At 37.5% G+C, this 24,774-nt stretch overlaps 1 protein-coding gene across 6 annotated transcripts in view; it reads left to right on the plus strand.

Annotated features, from left to right (window-relative positions):
• The window catches only part of CCDC18 (coiled-coil domain containing 18), a 113,202-nt gene that overhangs the window by 54,054 nt on the left and 34,374 nt on the right, over positions 1–24,774 (plus strand). For 5 of the 6 annotated variants that reach the window (XM_045801765.2, XM_045801768.2, XM_045801769.2 and 2 more), the window contains 6 exons: positions 1,690–1,857; positions 3,776–3,918; positions 9,151–9,314; positions 15,969–16,182; positions 20,562–20,661; positions 24,272–24,388. In XM_045801765.2, the coding sequence (XP_045657721.1) occupies positions 1,690–1,857; positions 3,776–3,918; positions 9,151–9,314; positions 15,969–16,182; positions 20,562–20,661; positions 24,272–24,388 (906 nt within the window). The remainder of the gene's footprint in view (positions 1–1,689; positions 1,858–3,775; positions 3,919–9,150; positions 9,315–15,968; positions 16,183–20,561; positions 20,662–24,271; positions 24,389–24,774) is intronic. The other variant, XM_045801770.2, reaches the window with a different exon arrangement.

Consider the following 24,774-nt stretch of genomic DNA (forward strand, 5'->3'; position numbering starts at 1 on the left):
GTTTATACTAAATAAATTATTTTCATGTAGACAAAATTAAGCAGATTAGCATAAAAAAGGACTATCATAATAGAATAAGAAATTGTTTAGTTGCCTAAAGTTCTCCAAGTTTACAGTGTCATCATATAATGAAGAAATGTGAAACTTTTTTTTAAAGATTTTATTTATTTGAGAGAGAATGAGAGAGAGAGAGCACGCATGAGATGGGGGAGGGTCAGAGGGAGAAGCAGACTCCCTCCTGAGCAGAGAGCCGGATGCGGGACTGCATCATCCTGGCACTCCAGGATCATGACTTGAGCCAAAGGCAGTTGCCTAACCAACTGAGCCACCCAGGTGCCCAAGAAATGTGAAACTTAAGAGCTTCTCATTATGAGCAAAGAATATTTGGCCCCTCAGCCCTTCATGATTCTGAATGTTCAACTGCTGGATAATTAGGAAAAAGGACCAAGTTAGTGTTTTCTTCCACTATTTCTTAGCAGTTTAAAATTCCTTTCTTCTGGAATACTTATTGGAAAGATTTTTTTGCTTTTAAGAAATGGCTTTTATTTTCCTTCATGTTAAAAATAGTTATTATGTAAGCAACAATAAGATATTTTTTGAAGATTTACCTGCAATTCATTTTCTAATACTTAAGTTTTCAGTTTTCTATTTGCCTGAATGTTTTTCATAATTATGTTAAATGTAATTCTGGGAGGCTTTTTCCACTTAATTTCATTTTGTAAAATATTGTATTTCCTACTGCCTCTTAAATTACGATTTTAAATGGTTCATCATTTTAAATCAGATTGATATATCATCATTTATTAAACTTTCCCCTTTTAGGATCACATAAAGAATAGTATAAAATAAATGTTAAATTTTGCTGCATTAATATGATTTTTAAAATAATTTCTTTGGGCAGACTTAATTGGATTTGGATTACTAGGACAAAGGAATTTTTTTCCTTCTTAATAGGCACTTCCAGATAATTTTAAAGGTATCTTTTAAAGCAATTTTGGGGACCAGCATATTCAAGTCCTAAATATTTGGAGCAAAGAGTTGATATTGTCATTCCTTTATGTGTTTTTTGGATCATGAATATTCATATGCTTTACTGAGATATCGTTTTACAAACAGCAATAGTAGCAACAATAATATAATAAATAGCACCTAACATTTATGCAGTGCTTTTATGGCTATAGTTTATTCTCAGTAAGGAGAAAAGAGTCATTTTATGGAGTGTGGAGAAATCTATGGCTTCCTGGGTTCTCTCCCTTCTCTGGGAGGGGGTCACATAAAACATGCTCCTTTCTGTAGCAGTGAAATGTGGCAATAGGTGTGCAGTGTTTCTGCCCAGAGAAGCCTGTTTATGACTCAAAGTTGAGAGTTTTTATTGTGGGCTGATCAAAATTACAGACTGTCAGAAGGAAAGCATGATTCAGTGCCACAGCCAGGCAAAACAATCTTTTCACTTAGGGAATGTTTCAAAAGCCACATTCCCAGACACCAGCCAAGAGTCAGCCTTATAAGCAGGCCCTTCTAACACGCCCTCCCTTAAGAGAAGTGAACCTGCCCTTCCATATAACAAACTATAGCCATAAATAGAATTAATCCCACATGACAAGTGAAGATAGTAAGGAAGACAGCTTTGACATTTTATGACTTTTTATTTGAAATGTCATTTTAATGAGAAATATATATATTTGTTAGGTATACTGTTTACAGAAAGAACTAAAGATAAAAAATCACAGTCTTCAAGAGACTGCTGAGCAGAATGTTATCCTACAACATACTCTTCAGCAACAGCAGCAAATGTTACAACAAGAGACAATTAGAAACGGAGAGCTAGAAGACATTCAAACTAAACTTGAAAAACAGGTACATCTTATTGGTCAGAATAGTTGCACTTGTATGAAATAGAAATTGTAAAAGTCAATAATAAATATTTTGTCATATTAATTGCTATTTACCTCACAGATTTCATATTATAAGAAATATTCTACGTTAACATTGAAAAGTGGGTGAAGTTCTATTTGTGTGTATTCTAACCTGCATCTTTAATACTATGGGCACATTTTTGTCATCCGTAGAACTTAATTATAATTTAGACTTCTTCATTCAGTCATGTTTTTGGATCAGGACGGATGATAATCCCTAAAGAAATGCTAAAGTAGTGCACTACAAGAAAAATCCCAGAGGAAACTACTTACTTCTAAAAATAAGTTATTACTCCAATGAAAGAATCCTAGGAATTTTATACTAGAATTGAATCTTTTCTCTTTCATTCATTACCAGTTCATCAGAATTCTTCAGGCAGATATTTCATATTTTTTGTTTTGTTTTTCTTGATCTTTAAGAGATTTTTTTTGTATGTCTTTAACTTTTTTGAGGGTCTAAAGAAGTTTATATCTAAAAATTTCTGTAGTATTTGGAGTAAATTTTCCAGTGTATACAGTATCCTCTTTCTGCCTTTCCTTCATGTTCCTCTATGCATTGATTCCATGTTAGATCCTTTCAGATTATTACTCATCTTGAGATTCTTTCTGCTTATGAGTGTGCTATTCAGTAAAAACACAGAGTGGGTGGGTTTTTGGTGATTCCCTTTAGTTTTTACCTGGGTACTATTTTAATTTTATTCTTGGGACTTGAGTTAGAGGTGTGGGTATTAATAACTTATAATCTGTATTCAGTTCTTTAGTGAGAGGTTTTAGAAGAGCAGAGAGGATATTAAAGTCATTAGCCAGAGATTAACTTGAAGAGCAGAGTCATGTAAATGTTCATTGAAAACATGGAGTGGCTGAGATTAACTAGGGAGAAAATACAGAACGAGAGGTGGGAAGATTGACTTGAGCAGATGTTTGTGAGATACAGTACACAGAAACCAAAGAAAGTATTTCATGAAATTAGGAATGATAATTGGTGTCATGGGCTGCTGAAATCAGTATCAAGTAAAATGAGGGTTGAGAAATGTCCACTAGAATTATCAACATGGAAGTCATTAGTGACATTGCTCAGTTTCTGTAGAAAGGCTAAATTGCTTTGGGTTGAGAAATGAATGAGAAGTGAGGAGATGATACAACAAGCATAGAAAACTGAGAAATTGGGCTCTGAAGAGGAGGAAAGAAAGGGTGGTGGTGGTGGTGGTTGGAGGGAGATAGAGGTATGGATAGTCTTTTACGATGGGAATGTCTTGAACATGTTTAAATGCTAATATAAAGAAGCCAGAAGGAGAGAGTAGTAGATAGTCAATAGTAGGAGTTCCTGGAAAAGTGGATAGGTTCCTGAGAAAATGAATCCAGAACACCAGTGAAGCAATTTGACTTATATAGGAGGAAGAATACCTCCGTCACTGTAGGAGAACAGAGGAAATAATGGGTAGGAGCAACTACAAATGGTAACATTTGAGGGCAGTTGGGAATTTAGAAATCCTTCACTGAATGAGCCAGTTTGTGAAGAAGGAAAGCAACATCGTTTGACAAGTGAAGAAAACATTTCAAATGGGGATAATGAAAAGGGGAACGATTACCATTATTTTGTTCAATTCTTGTAAATCCTATTTTAGTGTTATGATGTGGCTACTTCTATAAATATGTATATGAATGAAATATCTTATACGGAGTTAAGTTTTGCTTTTTTATTTCCAAAACATTTACTTCCTGGTCTGTACTTTGAGTTTTATAATACATCTTGAAACTGAATGAGAGGCTAGACTACATATTTATATAAATATTTTTCTTCCAAAGAATGTTATGATGTGACTGAACTTAAAATACTTACTGAAAATTATTTTTACAAGGTATCGAAACTGGAACAAGAGCTTCAAAAACAAAGGGAAAGTTCTGCTGAAAAGTTGAGAAAAATGCAAGAGAAATGTGAAGCAGCCACACATGAAGCAGATTTGAAAAGGCAAAAAGTTATTGAGCTTACTGGTACTGCCAGGTAAAATGAATATGTTAATTTTTCTTTTTCTTCCTATTTCAACATCAGTAGTTACCTGAATTTCAATATCAGATAATGTTAAGTGAAGCATTTGCTTAAGGATTTAATTTCTTCACAGCCTGTGTTCTTATTAGCATTTTGTTTGTACTTTTAGATCCTTCTTTATGCTTTTTTTATATTATAGTTTTTTTATTTTTATTTTTTTAAAGATTTTTATTTATTTATTTGACAGAGATAGAGACAGCCAGCAAGAGAGGTAACACAAGCAGGGGAGTGGGAGAGGTAACACAAGCAGGGGGAGTGGGAGAGGAAAAAGCAGGCTCCCAGCGGAGGAGCCTGATGTGGGGCTCAATCCCAGAACGCTGAGATCACGCCCTGAGCCGAAGGCAAACGCTTAACGACTGAGCCACCCAGGCGCCCCTGTATTATATAGTTAATATCCTTTATCCTCCTATTGTATTACAAGTGCTTAAGGCCAAAATAATTTCTGGTTTATTATGGGGTCCTCCCACAACAATTAGCATAGTTCCCTATACCTCATAGGCACTCAGCAACTGTTGTGTTATATTAAATTGTGACTAGTATTAAAAGTTTTAGGCAAAGGTGTACTCATTGAAAACTTTTATGGTGTCTAATTGTTTATGGGAAAGAGTAACTTAATAGAATACAACAGTGGTTCTGAACCTTAACTGAACATTAAAATTACTTGAGGAGCTTTATTTAAAAAGTACTGATGCCTAGGTCTCGCCTCTAAGGATTCTGATTTAATTTGGCTGAGCCAAGCCCAGGAGTCAATATTTAATTGGTTAAGAAAGGGACCCATAAGCTGAAAGCATTCCTCAGCTTCCCAAGACCTCTTATGGTTTGTCAGCAAGAGTTTACGTAATTAATACACTCATAATTAGCCCACCATGCTACCAACAGGAGTCAAGAATTAACTTAGGCACTTGAACTAAAACTGTATGTCCCCAGGTTCCCTCTCTCCCACTGACAGGAGTAAAGATCAGGCCTGTGTATTGAGTAGCAACTTGGTTTTCGAGATGTCAGCTCTCTCAACTGGGTCAAGAGGATTGCCCAGTGTTTAAGACTAAGATCACAGTTGTTTTGTTTTTTTTTTTTTAAGATTTTATTTTATTTTTTATTTATTTGAAGAGATAGAGACAGCCAGCGAGAGAGGGAACAGAAGCAGGGGGAGTGGGAGAGGAAGAAGCAGGCTCATAGTGGAGGAGCCTGATGTGGGGCTCGATCCCATAACGCCGGGATCATGCCCTTAGCCGAAGGCAGACGCTTAACGACTGTGCCACCCAGGCACCCCTAAGATCACAGTTCTTTAGACCTTCTTTCTTCCATTGACTGGTGTCTCCCACACAACAGCCTCACCACCAGTGTCTACTTGAATAGTTACATAATAACTTTATCCTTGCTTATGCTGGACACCACAGGAAGCTGTGTATTTCCAGGTCAACAGTCATCTCATACTATCCCCAAACTCATACTAATTCCCCAAAACTTCACCACTTGTACTGTTTCCTTCTCTTAGCTTATCCCAACTTCTGAGAGACTTCTACTCGTCCTCTAGAATTCACAGTCCATCCTGAAAGACATTCTCTATATTCCCTACTTCTTTTCTCTTGCTTTAACAGAAATATTACACTTCCTGAGGACTTTGCTTCCTGTCCTGCAGCCCTCTAAAGTAAAAATTTTTTTCCCATAGTTCTTGTACCCCACAGGGTTGAGATATGGAATAGTATACTATGTGAACCTCTGGTCTTCGGACCATATCATCCCTCACTGTTGCTGACACCTACAGGCCACGTGATGTACTGTTGCTTCCTCCAACACCACTCTTGTCATCGTTATTCTTGAGGATTTCAGTATCTGTTAGCTGATCCTTCTGAGATGTTAGCTTCTCGTTTTAAAGATTCCTCTCCTCTAATGATCTTGAGCTCTGACATGCCTCAGCCACTCACTCATGTGATTTACTCTGGATCTTATCATTTCTGATATCTCCCGTTTTTCCATAATCTGAATATTAGGCATCTGTACCTCTGTTATCACCTGATTCCCTTTAATACCCCAAATTCAACAGTGCTTTGATCTCACCAAGACTTAATTCATCAGTTCCACCACTAGTTCATTCCTTGATGTCCTCTCCTTTCTTTACCCAGTTTAAATTCTAGTCAGTCATAAAATCAATGATTTATATCTACTGGCAACTCTCTTACCTCTCTCTTACTTTTTTCTACACAGCACTAAGAATCTAACTCATGCTACTCCATGCTTGCATCTTTAGAGAATCTGGAGGAAAATATAAGCACACTGACCAGTCTTGCTTTAAATTCATAATTTCATCCTTAAGTGGTCCCTTAAGGGACCTGCTGCCTGACAATCACATTACTAACTTTTGTAGAAGACTCTTTTATGCTTCGGCCTTTTCTTTCAAAACTCCCAACAACTGCTCCCTAATCCTTGCTCCCACTGATGATCTTGCTTTCTGTTTCAATTGCTTGTTCCTTTTATTCCTTTCACCCTTTGACTTCTAGACAAAACCTCTTCTTGATTATAGCTAATAGGCACATTTAGGAGGAAAAGTAAGTCCCAAATACTAATAAGAAGCTTAGGAGCAAAATGATTAAACTTCATAAGAAAGAAATACCCTAGTTCTGTGATATCTTCTCTTCGTGAACCAGGGTTTTTCCAATTTCTCTGGTCCCACTATTGCTTCTTTCCCTTCTGGAATTACAATTTATAAAACTCTGTTTTTCTCTCCCAAAAGTTATATTAGTTAAAATATCTGCTTGGATCTGTTTTAAAATTAAAATATCTTCAGATAGATAGGAAACTAATTTTTTGAACCAACTATTAAAAGGTGCTTCTGGTGCTACATGTAAATGTCACTTCATGTAAATGAACCTGACCCTGGTTTCTCAGCTCATATAGCACTTTTTTTATTTCTTGTACTGCCTCCGTTACCATTGGTTTTTTGTTTTTTTGTTTTTTTGTTTTTTACATTGGTAGAGGCCAGAGAGTCTCAGCCGTCATGTTCGAAAAGTTTAGTATTATGTTTACATAATCCTTCCTTTGGCTTTATTTCCAATTTCAGAGTTGATTGCTCTCAATAACTCTGCAATAAGACATGAAATATTTCTGGGAAAACTGGTGGGTTTAAAGCCTGTTCTAAAATTTTGAAAGTGGAAAAGAAAGTTAGGGGAAAACTTTTGGTATTGGATTATTTATATAATAATTAAAATTTTCAAACCCTTAAATATTTATTATATTATACTAATGCCTCATTCACCTAGCATCAAGAAATAATGAGTGTTGCTGTTAAATAAATAAATAAGAGTAGAATTTATCTTTACCAAGTACTGAAACTTTAAAACAAAACAAAAAATTCTTTTTGGTAGAAATTTTCTAAAATATATATTTTCTTGTTATTTAAAATTTTTCTGGTTGTCTCAGGGTTATCATTACATACCAGCTATTATACCATGCTGAAAGATACAGTAGCACCTCAACAAAATCTTGAAGAGTATAGAGCCCCCTTTTTTCACTAAATGTCTGTAGACTACTGTCCTTTTCGAGTTCTTGCATTTTTTTAAATATAATTTTTCTCCAACTTCTTTGCTGACAGGCTGTCATCTCTTGGTACTGTATGCCAACCTCTTTCATTTATTATTTTCTAATTATCTTTTATATCTACTGTAATATAAGAAATTAATTAGTTAAGCTAAAAATCACTTATCTAATAAGCTTCTTAATTTTTTGGACTATGGACATATTTGAGGGTGTGATAAAGAGCTATGGATTATTTTCTGTACATAGAACATATGTATAGATAATTTTGCATATTGTTTCAGGAGTTTTATAGTTCTAGAGTTTACTCATGGACATCAGATTAAAAACTTCTTGAACAGGGGCGCCTGGGTGGCACAGCGGTTAAAGCGTCTGCCTTCGGCTCAGGGCGTGATCCCGGCGTTACAGGATCGAGCCCCACGTCAGGCTCCTCCACTATGAGCCTGCTTCTTCCTCTCCCACTCCCCCTGCTTGTGTTCCCTCTCTCGCTGGCTGTCTCTATCTCTGTCAAATAAATAAATAAAATCTTTAAAAAAAAAAAAAAAAAAAAAACTTCTTGAACAGGGGCGCCTGGGTGACACAGCGGTTAAGCGTCTGCCTTCGGCTCAGGGCGTGATCCCGGCATTATGGGATCGAGCCCCCACATCAGGCTTCTCCGCTATGAGCCTGCTTCTTCCTCTCCCACTCCCCCTGCTTGTGTTTCCTCTCTCGCTGGCTGTCTCTATCTCTGTCAAATAAATAAATAAAATCTTTAAAAAAAAAACAACTTCTTGAACAAATCTACATTTATCTAAGTTGCATTTACAAAAGAAATGTTCCCACTTGCAAACTCAATTTACTAAATATCAAAGACCTAAAGAACAAGAACAAAAAATGTTGATTCAGAGAGCATCAGTTCTACCCACTATTGAGGCTGACATTAGCACTTGTTTACTTAGTGAATATCACTTTGGAATTACCAAAAAATGGACTCAAAACTTTATCTCACTGTGTTGATTTGTCTATAGGTAGAGGATCTTCCATGTTGGAATAAGCTCAGGACTGACTGAAAGTTAGTAAACCTGATTCTCTCACTGTTAATAACTATTTGTCTTATTCCAGACCACTCACTCACCTTCCAGTTTCCTCATCTGTAAAGCAAGAAAGTTGCACTAGTCTGAGAATCTCTAGTCTCTTGTAAAGCTAAAAAGGGTTAACATAAATAATAAAGGTCTGAATAAAAATAACGGACTTGATTCTCCTAGGCATAGTATGGTCATTAGATGGTGAATATTTTGATTGCTTGGCTTCCTTATTTTCTGTGTTGCCAATAACAGAAATTCCAGATGAATCAGACACCTATCCACAGATGTTCTCAGTATACAAAGTTTTTTCACAAGCTAACTGTAGTTAGTTGAAAAGAAGGCTAGCCTTGCTAAATATTACCAGGTAGTACAGTTGTGTTTAGTGGTACATAATTGGTGCAGAATTACAATCTTTTATTTGGAGCATTTTTAATAATATGACCTAAGGGTGACCTAAGATTCTGACTAGACGTTTTGCTGATATTTGCCCTTATATAACTTGCAGGTTTTGTTTAGTCAGAGACAAGTCAGTTGGCTTTTAGGTTTCCAAATTATTGTTTACTACTTGTTTTATTTTTTTGTTTTTAACTAGGCAAGTAAAACTTGAGATGGATCAGTACAAAGAAGAACTCTCTAAAATGGAAAAAGAAATAATGTACCTAAAACGAGATGGAGAAAATAAAGCAATGCATCTCTCTCAGTTAGACATGATCTTAGAACAGACAAAGACAGAACTAGATAAGAAGACAAATTCTGGTAAGCAACAGGTTAGCTGAACCTAGCTGCCTGTATATTTTTATTTTTTTATTTATTTATTTATTTATTTATTTTTTATAATGATTTTTTATTATATTATGTTAGTCACCATACAGTACATCCCCGGTTTTCGATGTAAGGCTCGATGATTCATTAGTCGTGTATAACACCCAGTGCACCATGCAATATGTGCCCTCCTTACTACCCATCACCGGCCTATCCCATTCCCCCACACCCCTCCCCTCTGTAGCCCTCAGTTTGTTTCTCATAGTCCATAGTCTCTCATGTTTCATTTCCCCTTCTGATTACTCCCCCTTTCTTTATCCCTTTCTTCCCCTACTGATCATTCTAGTTCTTATGTTCCATAGATGAGAGAAATCATATGATAGTTGTCTTTCTCTGCTTGACTTATTTCACTTAGCATTATCTCCTCCAGTGCGGTCCATGTTGTAGCAAATGTTGAGAACTCGTTCTTTCTGATTGCTGAGTAATATTCCATTGTATATATGGACCACAACTTCTTAATCCAGTCATCTGTTGCAGGGCATCTCGTCTCCTTCCACGATTTAGCTATTGTGGATAATGCTGCTACGAACATTGGGGTGCATATGGCCCTTCTCTTCACTACGTCCGTATCTCTGGGGTAAATACCCAGTAGTGCAATGGCTGGGTCATAGGGTAGCTCAATTTTTAACTTTTTAAGGGACCTCTACACTGTTTTCCAGAGTGGCTGTACCAACTTGCATTCCCACCAACAATGTAGGAGGGATCCCCTTTCTCCACATCCTCTCCAACAATTGTTGTCTCTTGCCTTGTCTATTTTTGCCATTCTAACTGGCGTAAGGTGGTATCTCAGTGTGGTTTTGATTTGAATTTCCTTGATGGCTAATGATCTTGAACATTTTTTCATGTGTCTGTTAGCCATTTGTATGTCTTCATTGGAAAAGTGTCTGTTCATATCTTCTCCCCTTTTTTTGATTTGTTTATTTGTTTCTCGTGTATTGAGTTTGAGAAGTTCTTTGTAGATCTTGGATACCAGTCCTTTATCTGTAGTGTCATTTGCAAATATCTTCTCCCATTCCGTGGGCTGCCTCTTAGTTTTTCTGACTGTTTCCTTGGCTGTGCAGAAACTTTTAATCTTGATGAAGTCCCATAAATTCATTTTATCTTTTGTCTCTCTTGCCTTCGGGGATGTATCATGAAAAAGGTTGCTTTGGCCGATGTCGTAGAGGTTGCTGCCTATGTTCTCCTCTAGAATTTTGATGGATTCCTGTCTCACATCGAGGTCTTTCATTTGGAGTTTATTTTTGTGTATGGTGTGAGATAGTGGTCACGTTTCATTCTTTTGCATGTAGCTGTCCAATTTTCCCAGCACCATTTATTGAAGAGACTGTCTTTTTCCCACCGGATGTTTTTTCCTGCTTTATCAAATATTAGTTGCCCAAAGAGCTGAGGGTCCATTTCTGGGCTCTCTATTCTGTTCCATTGGTCTATGTGTCTGTTTTTGTGCCAGTACCATGCTGTCTTTGTGATCACAGCTTTGTAGTACAGCTCGAAATCCGGCATTGTGATGCCCCCAGCTTTGTTTTTCCTTTTCAACAGTTCCTTGGAGACTCGGGGTCTTTTCTGGTTCCATACAAATTTAAGGACTATTTGTTCCAGTTCTTTGAAAAACGTTCTCAGTATTTTGATCGGGATAGCATTGAAAGTGTAGATTGCTCTGGGTAGCTTGGACATTTTAACTATGTTAATTCTTCCGATCCATGAGCATGGAATATCTTTCCATCTTTTTATGTCTTCCTCAATGTCTTTTAAGAGTGATTTATAGTTTCTAGAATAAAGGTCCTTTACGTCTCTGGTTAAGTTAGTTCCAAGGTAACGTATGGTTTTTGGTGCTATTGTAAATGGGATGGATTCCCTAATTTCTCTTTCTTCATTCTCGTTATTCGTGTACAGAAATGCAACTGATTTCTGAGCATTGATTTTGTATCCCGCCACGTTACTGAATTGCTCTATAACTTCTAATAGTTTGGGAGTGGCTTCTTTTGGGTTTTCCATATAGAGTATCATGTCATCTGCGAAGAGAGACATTTTGACTTCTTCTTTGCCGATTTGAATACCTTTGATCCCTTTTTGTTGTCTGATTGCTGTTGCAAGGACTTCTAGTACTATGTTGAATAATAGTGGCGAGAGTGGGCATCCTTGTCGTGTTCCTGATCTTAAGGGAAAGGCTACCAGCTTTTCCCCATTGAGAATAATATTTGCAGTAGGCTTTTCATAGATGGCTTTTATGAGATTGAGAAATGTACCTTCTATTCCTACACTCTGAAGGGTTTTAATCAGGAAAGGATGCTGTATTTTGTCAAATGCTTTTTCGGCATCGATTGAGAGGATCATATGGTTCTTGAGTCTTTTCTTGTTGATATGATGTATCACGCTGATTGATTTGCGAATATTGAACCACGCTTGCATCCCAGGTATGAATCCCACTTGATCGTGGTGGATAATCCTTTTAATGAACTGTTGGATTCTATTAGCAAGTATCTTGTTGAGGATTTTGGCGTCCATATTCATTAGGGAAATCGGTCTGTAATTCTCCTTTTTGAGGGGGTCTTTGCCTGGTTTGGGGATCAAGGTAATATTGGCCTCATAGAATGAGTTTGGTAGCTTTCCTTCTGTTTCTATTTTTTGAAATAGCTTTAGGAGAATAGGTATTATTTCTTCTTTGAATGTTTGGTAGAATTCCCCAGGAAAACCATCCGGGCCTGGAGTTTTGTTATTTGGAAGGTTGTTTATCACTGACTCAATTTCTTCATAATTAATTGGCCTGTTTAAGAAATCAATTTCTTCCTATTTCAATCTTGGTAGTTTATAGGTTTCCAGGAAGGATTCCATCTCTTCCAGATTGCTTAGTTTATTGGCATATAGCTGTTGATAAAAATTTCTAATAATCCTTCCAATTTCAATGGTGTTCGTCATGACCTCTCCTTTTTCATTCATAATTTTAATAATCTGGGTCCTTTCTCTTTTCTTTTGGATAAGTCTTGCCAGTGGTTTGTCAATTTTATTGATTCTCTCCAAGAACCAGCTTCTAGTCCTGTTGATCTGCTCTACTGTACTTCTGGTTTCTGCTTGATTGATTTCAGCTCTAATTTTGGTCAACTGCTTCCTCGTGCGTGGATTAGGCCTGTCCCTCTGTTGCTGTTCCAGCTTCTTGAGGTGAGAATATAAAAACTGCATTTTAGATTTTTCTATTCTTTTGAGTGAGGCTTGGATGGCTATGTATTTCCCCCTTAGGACCGCCTTTGCAGTATCCCATAGGTTTTGGACTGTTGTATTTTCATTCTCATTGGTCTCCATAAATTGTTTAATTTGATTTTTGATTTCCTGGTTTATCGAGTCATTCCTGAGCAGGATGGTTCTTAGTCTCCAAGTGTTTGAGTTTCTTCCAAATTTTTCCTTGTGGTTGAGTTCCAATTTCAGAGCGTTGTGGTCTGAGAATATGCAGGGGATAATTTCAGTCTTTTGGTATCGGCTGAGACCTGTTTTGTGTCCCAGAACATGGTCTATTCTTGAAAATGTTCCATGGGCATTAGAATAGAATGAGTATTCTTTGGTTCTGGGGTGTAGTGTTCTATATATATCTAAGAGGTCCAACTCGTCGAGTATGGCATTCAAAGCCTTTGATTCTTTGCTTAGTTTTTGCCAGGGTGTTCTGTCTATTTCTGAGAGTGGAGTGTTGAGGTCCCCTACTATTAATGTATTTTTATTTATATGTCTCTTTATTCTGGTTAAGAGTTGGCTTGTGTATCTTGCTGCTCCCCTGTTGGGGGCATATATATTTAAAATTGTCATATCCACTTGTTGAATACTTCCTTTAAGAATAACATAGTGCCCTTCTGCGTCTCTAACTATAGTCTGTAGTTTAAAATCCAGTTTATCTGATATGAGAATTGCTACCCCAGCTTTCTTTTGAGGTCCATTTGCGTGAAAGATGGTACTCCATCCCCTTACTCTCAGTCTGAATGCATCTTTGGGTTCGAAATGAGTCTCTTGTAGACAGCAAATGGATGGGTCATGTCTTTTTATCCAATCTGCGACCCTGTGGCTTTTAAGCAAGAATTTAAACCATTAATATTCAGACTGAGTACTGAGAGATATGCTTTTAATTCTGCCATGTTGTCAGTAAAGTCTTTGTTTGTATTGGCTGTGACTTTCTGTTTTGTATCACTCTTGGGGCCTTTTTACTTTTATAGAACCCCCCGTAATACCTCCTGTAGGGCTGGTTTCGTAGTTACTAAATTGGCTAGTGACTGTCGATTCTGAAATGTCTTTATTTCTCCATCAATTCTGAATGACAGCCTTGCTGGATAGAGGATCCTTGGCTGCATGTTTTTCTCTGAAAGAGCTTTAAAAATGCTCCCCCAACCCTTTCTCTCATTCCAGGTCTGTGTAGACAGGTCTGACGTAATTCTGATGCCTTTGCCTTGGTACGTGAGAAATTTCTTTGCCCTGGCCGCTTTCAATACTGTATCCTTGGATCTCATATTTGCGAAATTGCACTATGACGTGACATGGTGTAGGTCTGTCATGGTTGAGCTTGGGAGGGGTCCTCTCTGCCTCTTGGACACGAATTTTTGTTTCCCTTGCTAGACTAGGGAAGTTTTCAGCTACAATTTGTTCAAATATCTCTTCTAGACCTCTGTTTTTCTCCACCCCCTCAGGGATGCCGATGATTCTAACATTGGATCGTTTCGTTGAGTCAGTAATCTCCCGTAGCCAACATTCGTGGGCGTGGATTTTTTTAAGACCATCTTCTATTTTTATTTTTTCCTCTATTAACCCATCCTCCAATTCACTAACCCTTTCCTCTGCTTCCGTGACCCTGGCCGTCAAAGCCTCTAGTTTTGCCTGCATTTGGCTCATAGAATTTTTAATTTCTGTCAAATTCGCTCTCATTTCCGCCCTTAGGGATTCTATATTCTCAGTAACATTTTCCTTAATACTTTTTTCAAGTCTACTCATTATCTTGACCATTGTTACTCTGAATTCCATTTCTGATAATTTGGTTACATCCATATCCGTTACTTCTGTGGCAGAGGCCACAGACTCACTGTCTTTTCTTTGCTGGGGGGGGGGGGCTTCTCCTTCTTGTCATTCTAATGAGGAGAGGTTGCGGGGTTGTCCAGAGCCCAAATTATTGACTGGGTCCCAGGCCGTGCCCCTTGTTTTATAGGGATCTTAGAGATGTGGGCTTCTTCTTTAAAGATTTTATTTATTTACTTAGAGAGGGAGACAGACAGTCAGCAAGAACGGAACAGAAGCAGGGGAGTGAGAGAGGAAGAAGCAGGCTCCCAGCGGAGGAGCCCGATGAGGGACTCCTTTCATGAACGCGGGATCACGCCCTAAGCCGGAGACAGGCGCTCAATGACTGCACCACCCAGGCGCCTCGGGTTGTGGGCTTCTTGATTTTTCAGCCTGCCTTCTGGGGGAGGGGCCTGCCGCGCCGATACTCAGGCAACCCTGTTTGGGTAGAGTCTCCGTGTCCCCTGCGAGGGGGGATGGGGATGGGCACTCTCTGAGCCGGTATTTCCAGGCTTTTGTTCTCTGGCGGCTTTCCCTGGCGGCCGGCTATGCCTCTTCTGAGGGTCAGAGCAGCAGAGGCTGCATTGTCACAGAACAGAGGGATTGCGGCCCGTTCTCCACTGATGTTCTGGCCACTTTAACTCTGTTACTGTTGGTGCTGCTCAACCCTGCAGCGTCCCGGGATGTGCGCACCAACTTGGCGTCCCTGCCCTCACTTCCAGGGCCGGCGCGTCTCTGTCCTTTGTGTTTCTAATGCCGCCAGCCACCGGCCGCCCCGCGCGCTCCCGGCTCTCCCGGTCTCAGTCTATGCCCGGTGAGCACACCGCGATTCCGGAGTTCCGTGAGAAGCCTGGTGGCGCGCGCACCCGGTTCAGGGTCTCAGTCTGCTGTTTCGCGGGTGCCGACCGCGAGTCCGCCCGCTCCCCCGTGCAGGTGGCCCGCCAGCCGCCGGCCGCCCCGCGCGCGCTCCGGGAGTTCCCGGTCTCAGTCTGGATCCCGTGAGCACACCGGGATTCCGGTGTTCCGGGAGATGCCTGGTGGCGCGCGTTCACGGCTCACCGGTCTCAGTCCGCTCTCTCGCGGGTGCCCTCTGTGAGTCCGCCCGCTCCCCTGTGCAGGTGGCTGCCGCTTCCCGGCGCCCGAACGCGGCGGCTCCCTCCCCCTTCCGTTTATCTTCCGATATCTGTGCACGGTTTACAGCTCCCCTCTTCGTACCTCAATACTCAGCGCTGGAGATGTTCATTTGTAGAGATCCAGATGCATCATCCTGCGTCTCAGGCTGATTCCGTGGTTATTTAGGCTGGTCTGGTACCTATCCAGCTCGACTCAGGGGACCGGCTGAAAAAGGGGTCCCCTACTCCTCCGCCATCTTAACTCCCTCCCTGTATATTTATATTTAAAAAGTGAAATAAATTGAGAATTTGGGTTAGTAGGGCTAGAAGGGACAATGAGTGGTATTTTGCCTCTTGTAGATGAATTAAATTGGATATTCTTAATTATAGTTATTTACAAATTTTTAATAACAAATGGTTTTTATATAGTTCTAAAATTATTTTTTCCTTTTAACAGTGAAGGAATTAGAAAAATTACAGCACCACACTGAAACTGAACTAACAGAGGCTTTGCAGAAACGGGAAGCATTAGAGTCTGAACTCCAAAATGCACATGGAGAATTAAAAAGTACTTTAAGACAACTTCAGGAATTGAGAGATGTACTACAGAAGGCTCAGTTATCATTAGAGGAAAAATACAGTACCATAAAAGATCTGACAGCTGAACTTAGGTGCGTTAAATAGTAAGAAATGATACCACAATTACAGGTATTTTATTTTATTCCTCCGACTCCTTGGGTCATACAGCAAAGTTTGCTGTTTAATTCTAGGTGTCTAAATTTCTCAGCTGCCTTTGGCTCACTGTTGTATATCTCAGTCAGCCTGTTCCATGCTCCATCTAACTAATTCAGCCAGTCCTCATGAATAATACTTCCATCCTTGGTCTTTGGACTGTTTTATTCGACCCTCTCCTAGATTATATAGTGGTAAAAAATGATTGGGGCAGCATACAGCAGTTGTTAATAGGAAAATAATAATGACAATGTTTTCTTTGTATTAAGCCCTTATTTTGTGCCAGGATTATGCCAGTGTCTTCCCATATGATCTGACTCATTTCTTTACAATAAACCTATCATATTCATATTACCACCTTTTTATACTTGAGAAAACTGAGGCTTAAGAAAATTAAGATACCCAGAGTCACATAATAAGGTCCAGAGAAGGGAGTTAAACACGTTTGTCCACCTCTAAAATCTGGGTTCTTAGATTAACATTGATAGCATAAAATGCTGTTCCAGCACACATCTGTGGTGAGTGGGAGTGGAGAGGCAGACCAGAACCAAGGTGTGGGAAATAGATTCCGGAAAGGAAAGCAGAATTACAAACCAGAATGTGAATTGTGGGATGACAGGATAGAAAGCAGCAAGAGGACCTAGGAACTTAGATGTATCCCATGACTCAGTACAGGACTCCTGTCTCTTTTCTACCCACAAACTCATTCTTAGTGAATTTCAGATAGCTTTAAATACTGTGTCAGACTTCCAAACCCACATCTGTAGTAATGACCTCTAGTAATGGCATCTTCAACTTGGCTAAGACAGAACTCTTTTTTTTCTTCATAACCCTGCCCTTCCTCCATCTCAGAATCCTGCAATTGCTCAAACCAGAAATCTGTAAGATTAGTTTTACCTGCCACTCTTTTTTTTTCATCCAACCTATTAGGAACTCATGTCAACTTTATTTCCAAAACATATTCTGAAATCCATTGATTTCTTGGCCTCTTTTCTGTCACCACCTTAGCATAAGCCATCATTATCTCTCACCTGGTCTGTTGCTGTCTTTTCCCTAATGGTCTCCCAGCTTAAATGCCTGACCCTCCCCACTGTCCATTTCAGTTTATGGAGTTAAGTTTATGATTTAAAACATAACCGAAATGGATTTAATTTTATTACTTAAAACATAAATCATATTATATTGTGGCCCTACTTAAGCCTTCCACTGGCTTCTCCAAATATTCAGAATAAAATCCAAGCTCCTTGAGAAATATAAATCAAAACTGCAGTGAGATACTGCTTCACACCCTCTCTGATGACCACGAAAAAAGTAAAAAACCCCAAAACCAAAAATAACAAGTGTTAGCAATATGTAGAGAAATTGGAACCCTCATACGTTGATGTTGGAAAACTAAAATGATACAATTGCCTGTGGAAAACAGTTTGGCATAGTTAATAAGTTAAATATAGAATTACCATATAATTGATTAATTCTACTCCTAGTTATATACCCAAAAGAATTAAAAACATCATGTGCAAAAAAATCGTGTACAGATGTTCATAGCAGCTCTATTCACAATAGCCGCTAAGTGGAAACAACCCAAATATCCATCAGTTGTTGAATGGATAGGGGAGCCTGGGTGGCTCAGTCATTAAACGTCTGCCTTCAGCTCAGGGCGTGATCTCAGAGTCCTGGGATCGAGCCCCACATCAGGCTCTTCCGCTGAGAGCCTGCGTTTTCCTCTCCCACTCCCCCTGCTTGTATTCCCTCTCTCGCTGGCTGTCTCTCTCTCTGTCAAATAAATAAATAAAATCTTTTTAAAAAAAAGTAGTTGAATGGATAAACGAATGGATAAACACAATGTGTTATATCCATATAGGGAATATTATTCAGCCATAAAAAGGAATAAAGTACTGATATCTGCTACAACATAGATGAACCTTGAAAATAGTAGGCTAAATGAAATAAACCAGATATGTGTTGTGTAATTCCATTTATATGAAATATCCAGAATTAGCAAATACATAAAGATAGAAAGCAGATTAACAGTTACTGGGAACTAGAGGGTGGGACAATAGAAAATAACTGCAGATGGGTGTGAAATTTTCATTTGGAGTAATGAATAAGTACTGGAAATAGTGGTGATGATTAGACAACATTATGAATTTACTTAATGTAACTGAACTGTACACTTTAAAGTGGTTAAAATGGTAAATGGTTAAAATGGTAAATATTATATGTATTTTACCACAATTAAAAAATAAAATCCAGGGGCACCTGGGTGGCGCAGTCGTTAAGCGTCTGCCTTCGGCTCAGGGCGTGATCCCGGCGTTATGGGATTGAGCCCCACATCAGGCTCCTCTGGTATGAGCCTGCTTCTTCCTCTCCCGCCCCCCCCCCCCTGCTTGTGTTCCCTCTCTCGCTGGCTGTCTCTATCTCTGTCAAATAAATAAATAAAATCTTTAAAAAATAAAATAAAATAAAATCCAAGCTCCTTATCATGGAATACAAAGCCCTACATGACAGAGTTCCTGTCTGTTTCTCTAGCCTCATTTCATACTGTTACCTTTTCTCCTAGCTTTTTTTTTTTTTTGGTACTTCAAGCTTAGTAAATTTTTCCTGTCTTTTGACTTTGCTGTAGCTGTTTCTTTGGCCTGAAATAATGGTTGAATGGCCAACTTCTTGCCCTTCATATTACCTCAGAGGTCCCTTTTCTGACTGCCTCCTCTCAAGTAGCCACCCAAGCACTATCTCATCACTGTCTTTAATGCTCTAACATAGCACTTCATATTTTCTTGTTGTTTATTATTTATAGTCTGTCTTCTCTACTGGACCTATTAGAATGTATGCTCCATGTGATGAAGGACAACATCTTGTTGACTATTAAATTCACAGTACATAGAACCCTGATGTATAGGAAGCATCCAATAAATATTTGCTAAATGGTTAAGTGAATGAGTGGATGAAAGAAGTAAAAATAGGGGCGTCTGGGTGGCTCAGTTGTTAAGTGTCTGCCTTCGGCTCAGGTCATGATCCCGGGGTCCTGGGATCAAGTCCTGCATCAGACTCCCTGCTCAGCGGGAAGTGTGCTTCTCCCTCTCCTACTCCCTCTGCTTGTATTCCCTCTCTTGCTGTCTCTGTCAAATAAATAAACCTTTTAAAAAAAAAAAAAGAAGTAAAAATGAAATCTTAAATTCTAGCTAATAGCTGAATTTTTGGAAGCTCAGCTGTTCACTTATACAACAATTATCTTCAGAATTCATTTCATAATAACTTACTAGTGTAGCCTTGTATTTTATAGCTGCTGAGACTTTTAAAAAAATTTTATATATTTACTTATATAGTTATTTATTTTAGAGAGAACATGTGAGCGGGGGAGGAGCAGAGGGAGAGGGTCAGGCAGACTCTGTGCTGAGTGCAGAGCCTAATGTGGGGCTTGATCCCATAACCCTGGAGATCTTGACCTGAGCCTAAATCAAGAGTTGGTCACTCAACTGACTGAGCCACCCAGGCACCCCTAACCGTTGAGACTTTTAAGAGAATGGTAAACAGTTCATTAAAAAAAGCTCACAACCTGCTTTTTAAAATCAGTACCTTTGTTCAATATTGTTCATATTTAAGTTTGAAAAACCATATGAAGATTTTCAAGATCAACAACATTTTTAGCCTTTGTCATATCAGAACATAGAGTTCCAAATTAAAATTCTTTGATTGCATTCTCTGAGTGGTAGAAGTCTTAAAGTTGTGTCAGTATTAAGCATTTTTATAATATAAGCATTTTTATAAATAAGTCAAGGTTTTTGAAGAGCTAGAGTTTATAAAAAATGTTTCTATATTAGACTTCAGTACTTAACTATATGTAAGGCATCATTTGAGTAAAATTCCCATGAGAAACACAGTGGTCATTTACTGAGCTGTGGATAGCAAAGATACCAATCATGAGATAAATGCCTCATTCAATTGTAATAAACTCACAGCTGTTGTATAGAAACGACTTTCAGATGCCCCCCTGATCTGTAAATGAAAAATATGGACATATTTTTAAAATTCTTATACTGATTCAGTTTTATATCCTGGGAGTACTTTAACATTTAGCTTAAATTGTCTACAGTAGTAGTGTTTGAGTTAACTTTTGCCTTTTGAGAATACTCTTTTATAGTAACTATTGATACCAGTCATTTTCTTTATACAGTATTTCTTTAATTTGAGCCCTTTCAAATAACTGCATGTATTTTATCACTTTTAACTTATAAGAAGTTAACCCAATTGACTTAATTTTTTAAAACTATAATATTCCTACTATTTGCTTTGATCTTTTTCCTTTGATAAATTGCAGAGAATGCAAGATGGAGAATGAAGATAAAAAGCAAGAACTCCTTGAAATGGATCAGGCACTTAAGGAGAGAAATTGGGAACTAAAGCAAAGAGCAGCTCAAGTTGGTTTTCTTAATTATATTTAATGAAATTTTCTGTTACGGTACAATCATGCAGGGTTTCAGAGATCACCACTTTTTGGTAAAATGGACCTTTTTAAAGCATATATGTTTTTCTGTGCATGTTAATATTTTAAAAATTAGAAATATGTCATCTTTCTTCATCTCGCTATTTTTATAGCAAGTCAATTTTTGATGAATGAAGGTTAGCATAGTATCTGAACCTTTTGATCTCTTACCTTATTGCATATCATAAGACAACGGGATTAAAGGAGTTCCTTTAATTGTGTGTTTGTTGGAGGAACAAAACTATTCAAAAGGCATCTTTATTTCTTAGACCAGTTTTAGGTTCACAGGGAAATTGAGCAGAAGATACAGAGATTTCCCATATACACCTTGCTACCATAAATGCACAGCCTTCCCCATTATCAACATTCCCCAACCAAATGGTACATTTGATGATAGTTGATGAACCTACACATTATAATCATCCAAACTCCATAATTTACATTATGATTCACTCTTGGTGTGTACATCCTGTGGATTTAGACAAATGTTTAATGACACGTATCCATCATCATGGTATCATCCAGGGTATTTTCCCTGCCCTAAAAATTTTCTGTGCTCCACCTAGCATCTTTCTTCCTCTTCCCCCAACCCTAGCAACCACTGGTCTTTTTATTGTCTCCATCATTTTGCCTTTTCCAGAATGTCATATAGTTGAAATCATATAGTACATAGTCTTTTCATATTGGCTTCTTTCACTTAGTAATATTCATTTAAGTTTTCTCCATATCTTTTTGTTGCTTGATAGCTCATTTCTTTTAGCACTGGATAATATTCCATTATCTAGATGTACTACAGCTTACTTACCATTCACCTACTGAAAGGCATCTTGGTTGCTTCCAAGTTTTGACAAATGAATAAAGCTGCTATAAACATCTGTGTGCAGGTTTTTGTGTGGATATAAGTTTTCGACTCCTTTTGGTAATTACCAAGGGGCATGATTGCTGGATCATATGGTAAGAGTTTGTTTAGTTTTATAAGACACTTCCAAACTGTGTTCCCAAATGGCTTGTACCATTTTGCATTCTTCCCAGCAATGAATGTGAATTCCTGTTGCTCCACATCCTGACTAGCATTTGGTGTTGTCAATGTTTTAGATTTTGGCCATTCTAATTAGTGTGTAGTGGTATCTCCTGGTTAATTAGCACTCTTCAGATGACATGTGATATGGAGGGTATTTTCTTGTGCTTATTTTCTATCTGTATATCTTTTTTTGGTGAGGTGTCTCTTACAGTCTTTGGCTCATTTTTTAATTGAGTTGTTTATTTTCTTATTGTTGAATTATAAGAGTTCTTTGTATATTTTGGATACAAGTCCTTTTTCAGATGTGTCTTTTGCAAATATTTTCTTCCAGTTTGTGGCTTTTATTCACAATCTTTTGACATTGGCTTTTACAGAGCAGAACTTTTTAATTTTAATGACATCCAGCTTATTAATTATTTCTTTCATGAATTTTGCCTTTGTCTTTCTACCTAAAAGTCATCATCCAAGGTCATCCAAGGTTTTCCCCTATGTTATCTTCTAGAAGTTTTATAGTTTTGCAAGTTGCATCTGTGATCCATTTTGAGTTAATTTTTGTGAAGGGTATGGTGTAGATTCATTTTTTTGCATGTTATTGTCCACTTATTCCAGCACCATTTGTTGAAAAGACTGTCTTTTCTCCATTGTATTGCCTTTGCTCCTTTGTCAAAGGTTATTTAATATATTTAGCTTCTGTATTCTATTCTGTACAATTATCTATTCGCCTGTGTTTTTGCCAGTACCACAGTCTGTTTATAGCTTTTTCAGTGTCTTGAAGTCAGGTAATGTCACTCTTCCAACTTTGTTCTTCAGTATCATGTAGGATATTCTGGGTGTTTTGCCTCTCCGTGTAAGCTTTAGAATCAGTTTGTCAATACCCAGAAACTAACTTGCTGGAATTTTGATTGGAATTGCCTTGAATGTATGGATTTAGTTGGAAAGACCTGACATCTTGAATCTTAACAATATTGAGTCTTCCTATCCATGAACATGGACTATTTATTTAATTCTTTGATTTCTTTCATTGGAGTTTTGTAGTTTCTCTTTATAGATCTTGTATATATTTAGCTAGATTTATACCTAAGTATTTTGGTTTTGGGGGTGCTAATGTAAATCATATTATGTTTTTAATTTCAAATTCCTCTTGTTTATTGCTGATATATAGGAAAGTGACTGACTTTTGTGTACTCCTTGTATCCTGCAACCCTGCTATAATCATTTATTAGTTCTAGGAATTATTTTATCAGATCTTTCGGATTTTCTACCTAGTTGATTATGTCATCTATAAATAAACATAGTTTTGTATTCCTTCCTAGTATGTGTATCTTTTATTTCTTTTTCTTGTCTTATTGCATTAGTTAGGACTGCTAGAACAGTGCTGAAAAGCAGTAGTGAGAGAGCATATCCTTGCCTTGTATCTGACCTTAGTGGGAATGCTTTGAGTTTCTCACCATTAAGTATGATGCTAGCTGTTTCTGTAGATGTTCTTTATTAAATTGAGGAAGTTCCCCCTCTATTCTTTGTTTACTGAGAGTTTTTATCATAAATGTGTGTTAAAATGTCTTTGTCTGGTAATACTGGCCTCATAGAATGAGTTAGAAAGTATTCCTCTGCTTCTATTTTCTGAATTGGATTGCAGAAAGTTGGTATAATTTCTTTCTTAGATATTTGGTAGAATTCACCAGTGAGCCCATCTGGACCTGCTGCTTTCTGTTTGGGAAAGTTATTAATCGTGAATTTCTTTAAGAGATATAAGCTTATTTAGATTGTCTCTTCCTTTGTGAGTTTTGGAAGATGATGTCTTTTAAGTAGTTGGTCTGTTTCATTAGTTTTATTAAATTTGTGGTCAGAGAGTTGTTAAAGTATTCCTTATTATCCTTTTAATATCTCTGAGAGTTACGGTAATGTCTTCTCTTTCATTTCTGATATTAGTAGTTTGTGTCCTCTCTTTTTTTTTCTTAGTGTGGCTAGAAGTGTATTGATTTTATTGCTCTCTTCAAGAATCAGCTTTTGGTTTTGTTGATTTTCTCTGTTGATGTCCTAATTTTAATTTTACTGATTCTGCTTTAGTTTTTATTATTTCTTTCCTTCTGCTTACTTTGGATTTAATTTCTTCTTCTTTTTCTAGTTTCCCAAAGTGGAAGCTTTAGTGATTGACTTCAGATCTTCCTTCTTTTCTAATATATGCATTCAGTGCTGTACATTTTCCTCCAAACACTGCTTTTGCTGCATTCCACAATTTTTGTTATGTTGCATTGTATTTAGCAGGTCTTATTTAGCATAAAATGAAGTCTAAATCATTTATTTTTTGGACATCGTTGTATCTTTTCTTTAAGTTTGTATAATACATATGAGGCTTAAGATTTATAATAAGCAATGAATGTTTTTCTCATTTTGTAAAATAACTTGAGGTGAGCTTATATTTCAGTTATACTTACTGTAAACAATTTTAAAACACATTCCAAGCACACAACTTTTCACATTAGAATAAAGTTGAGTAATAGTTTAATGTTACTTCTGTATTTAGGTTACACATTTGGATATGACTATTCGTGAGCACAGGGGAGAAATGGAACAGAAAATAATTAAATTAGAGGGTACTCTGGAGAAATCAGAATTGGAACTTAAAGAATGCAACAAACAGGTAAATTATTTAAAATTACATATTTTATATTGTTTTTAAAAATAACTCCTTGACTGTAAGCATCTATTTATTATTCACATAATATGGCTTTTTGCAGAATGCATACAATAAAAATACTACATAATTTTAATCACCTGTACATGCTACTTTAAATTCATTTTTCTCCTCTTAATTTTTCCCCGGTTTTATTGACATATAAATGACAGAAATTGCATATATTTGAGGTGTACAACATGTTTTGACATACATATACACTATGAAGTAATTGTCACAATCAAGCTAATTAACATATCCATCACCTCAATTATTTTAATTATTTATTTTTGCTGAGAATGCTTAAGACCTATTCTCTTAGCAAATTTCAAGTATACAATACGGTATTACTA

The sequence above is a fragment of the Ursus americanus genome, chromosome 12 (genome assembly GCF_024610735.1).
Source record: "Ursus americanus isolate L20-20 chromosome 12, mUrsAme1.1.p, whole genome shotgun sequence".
Classification (NCBI taxonomy): Eukaryota; Metazoa; Chordata; class Mammalia; order Carnivora; family Ursidae; genus Ursus; species Ursus americanus.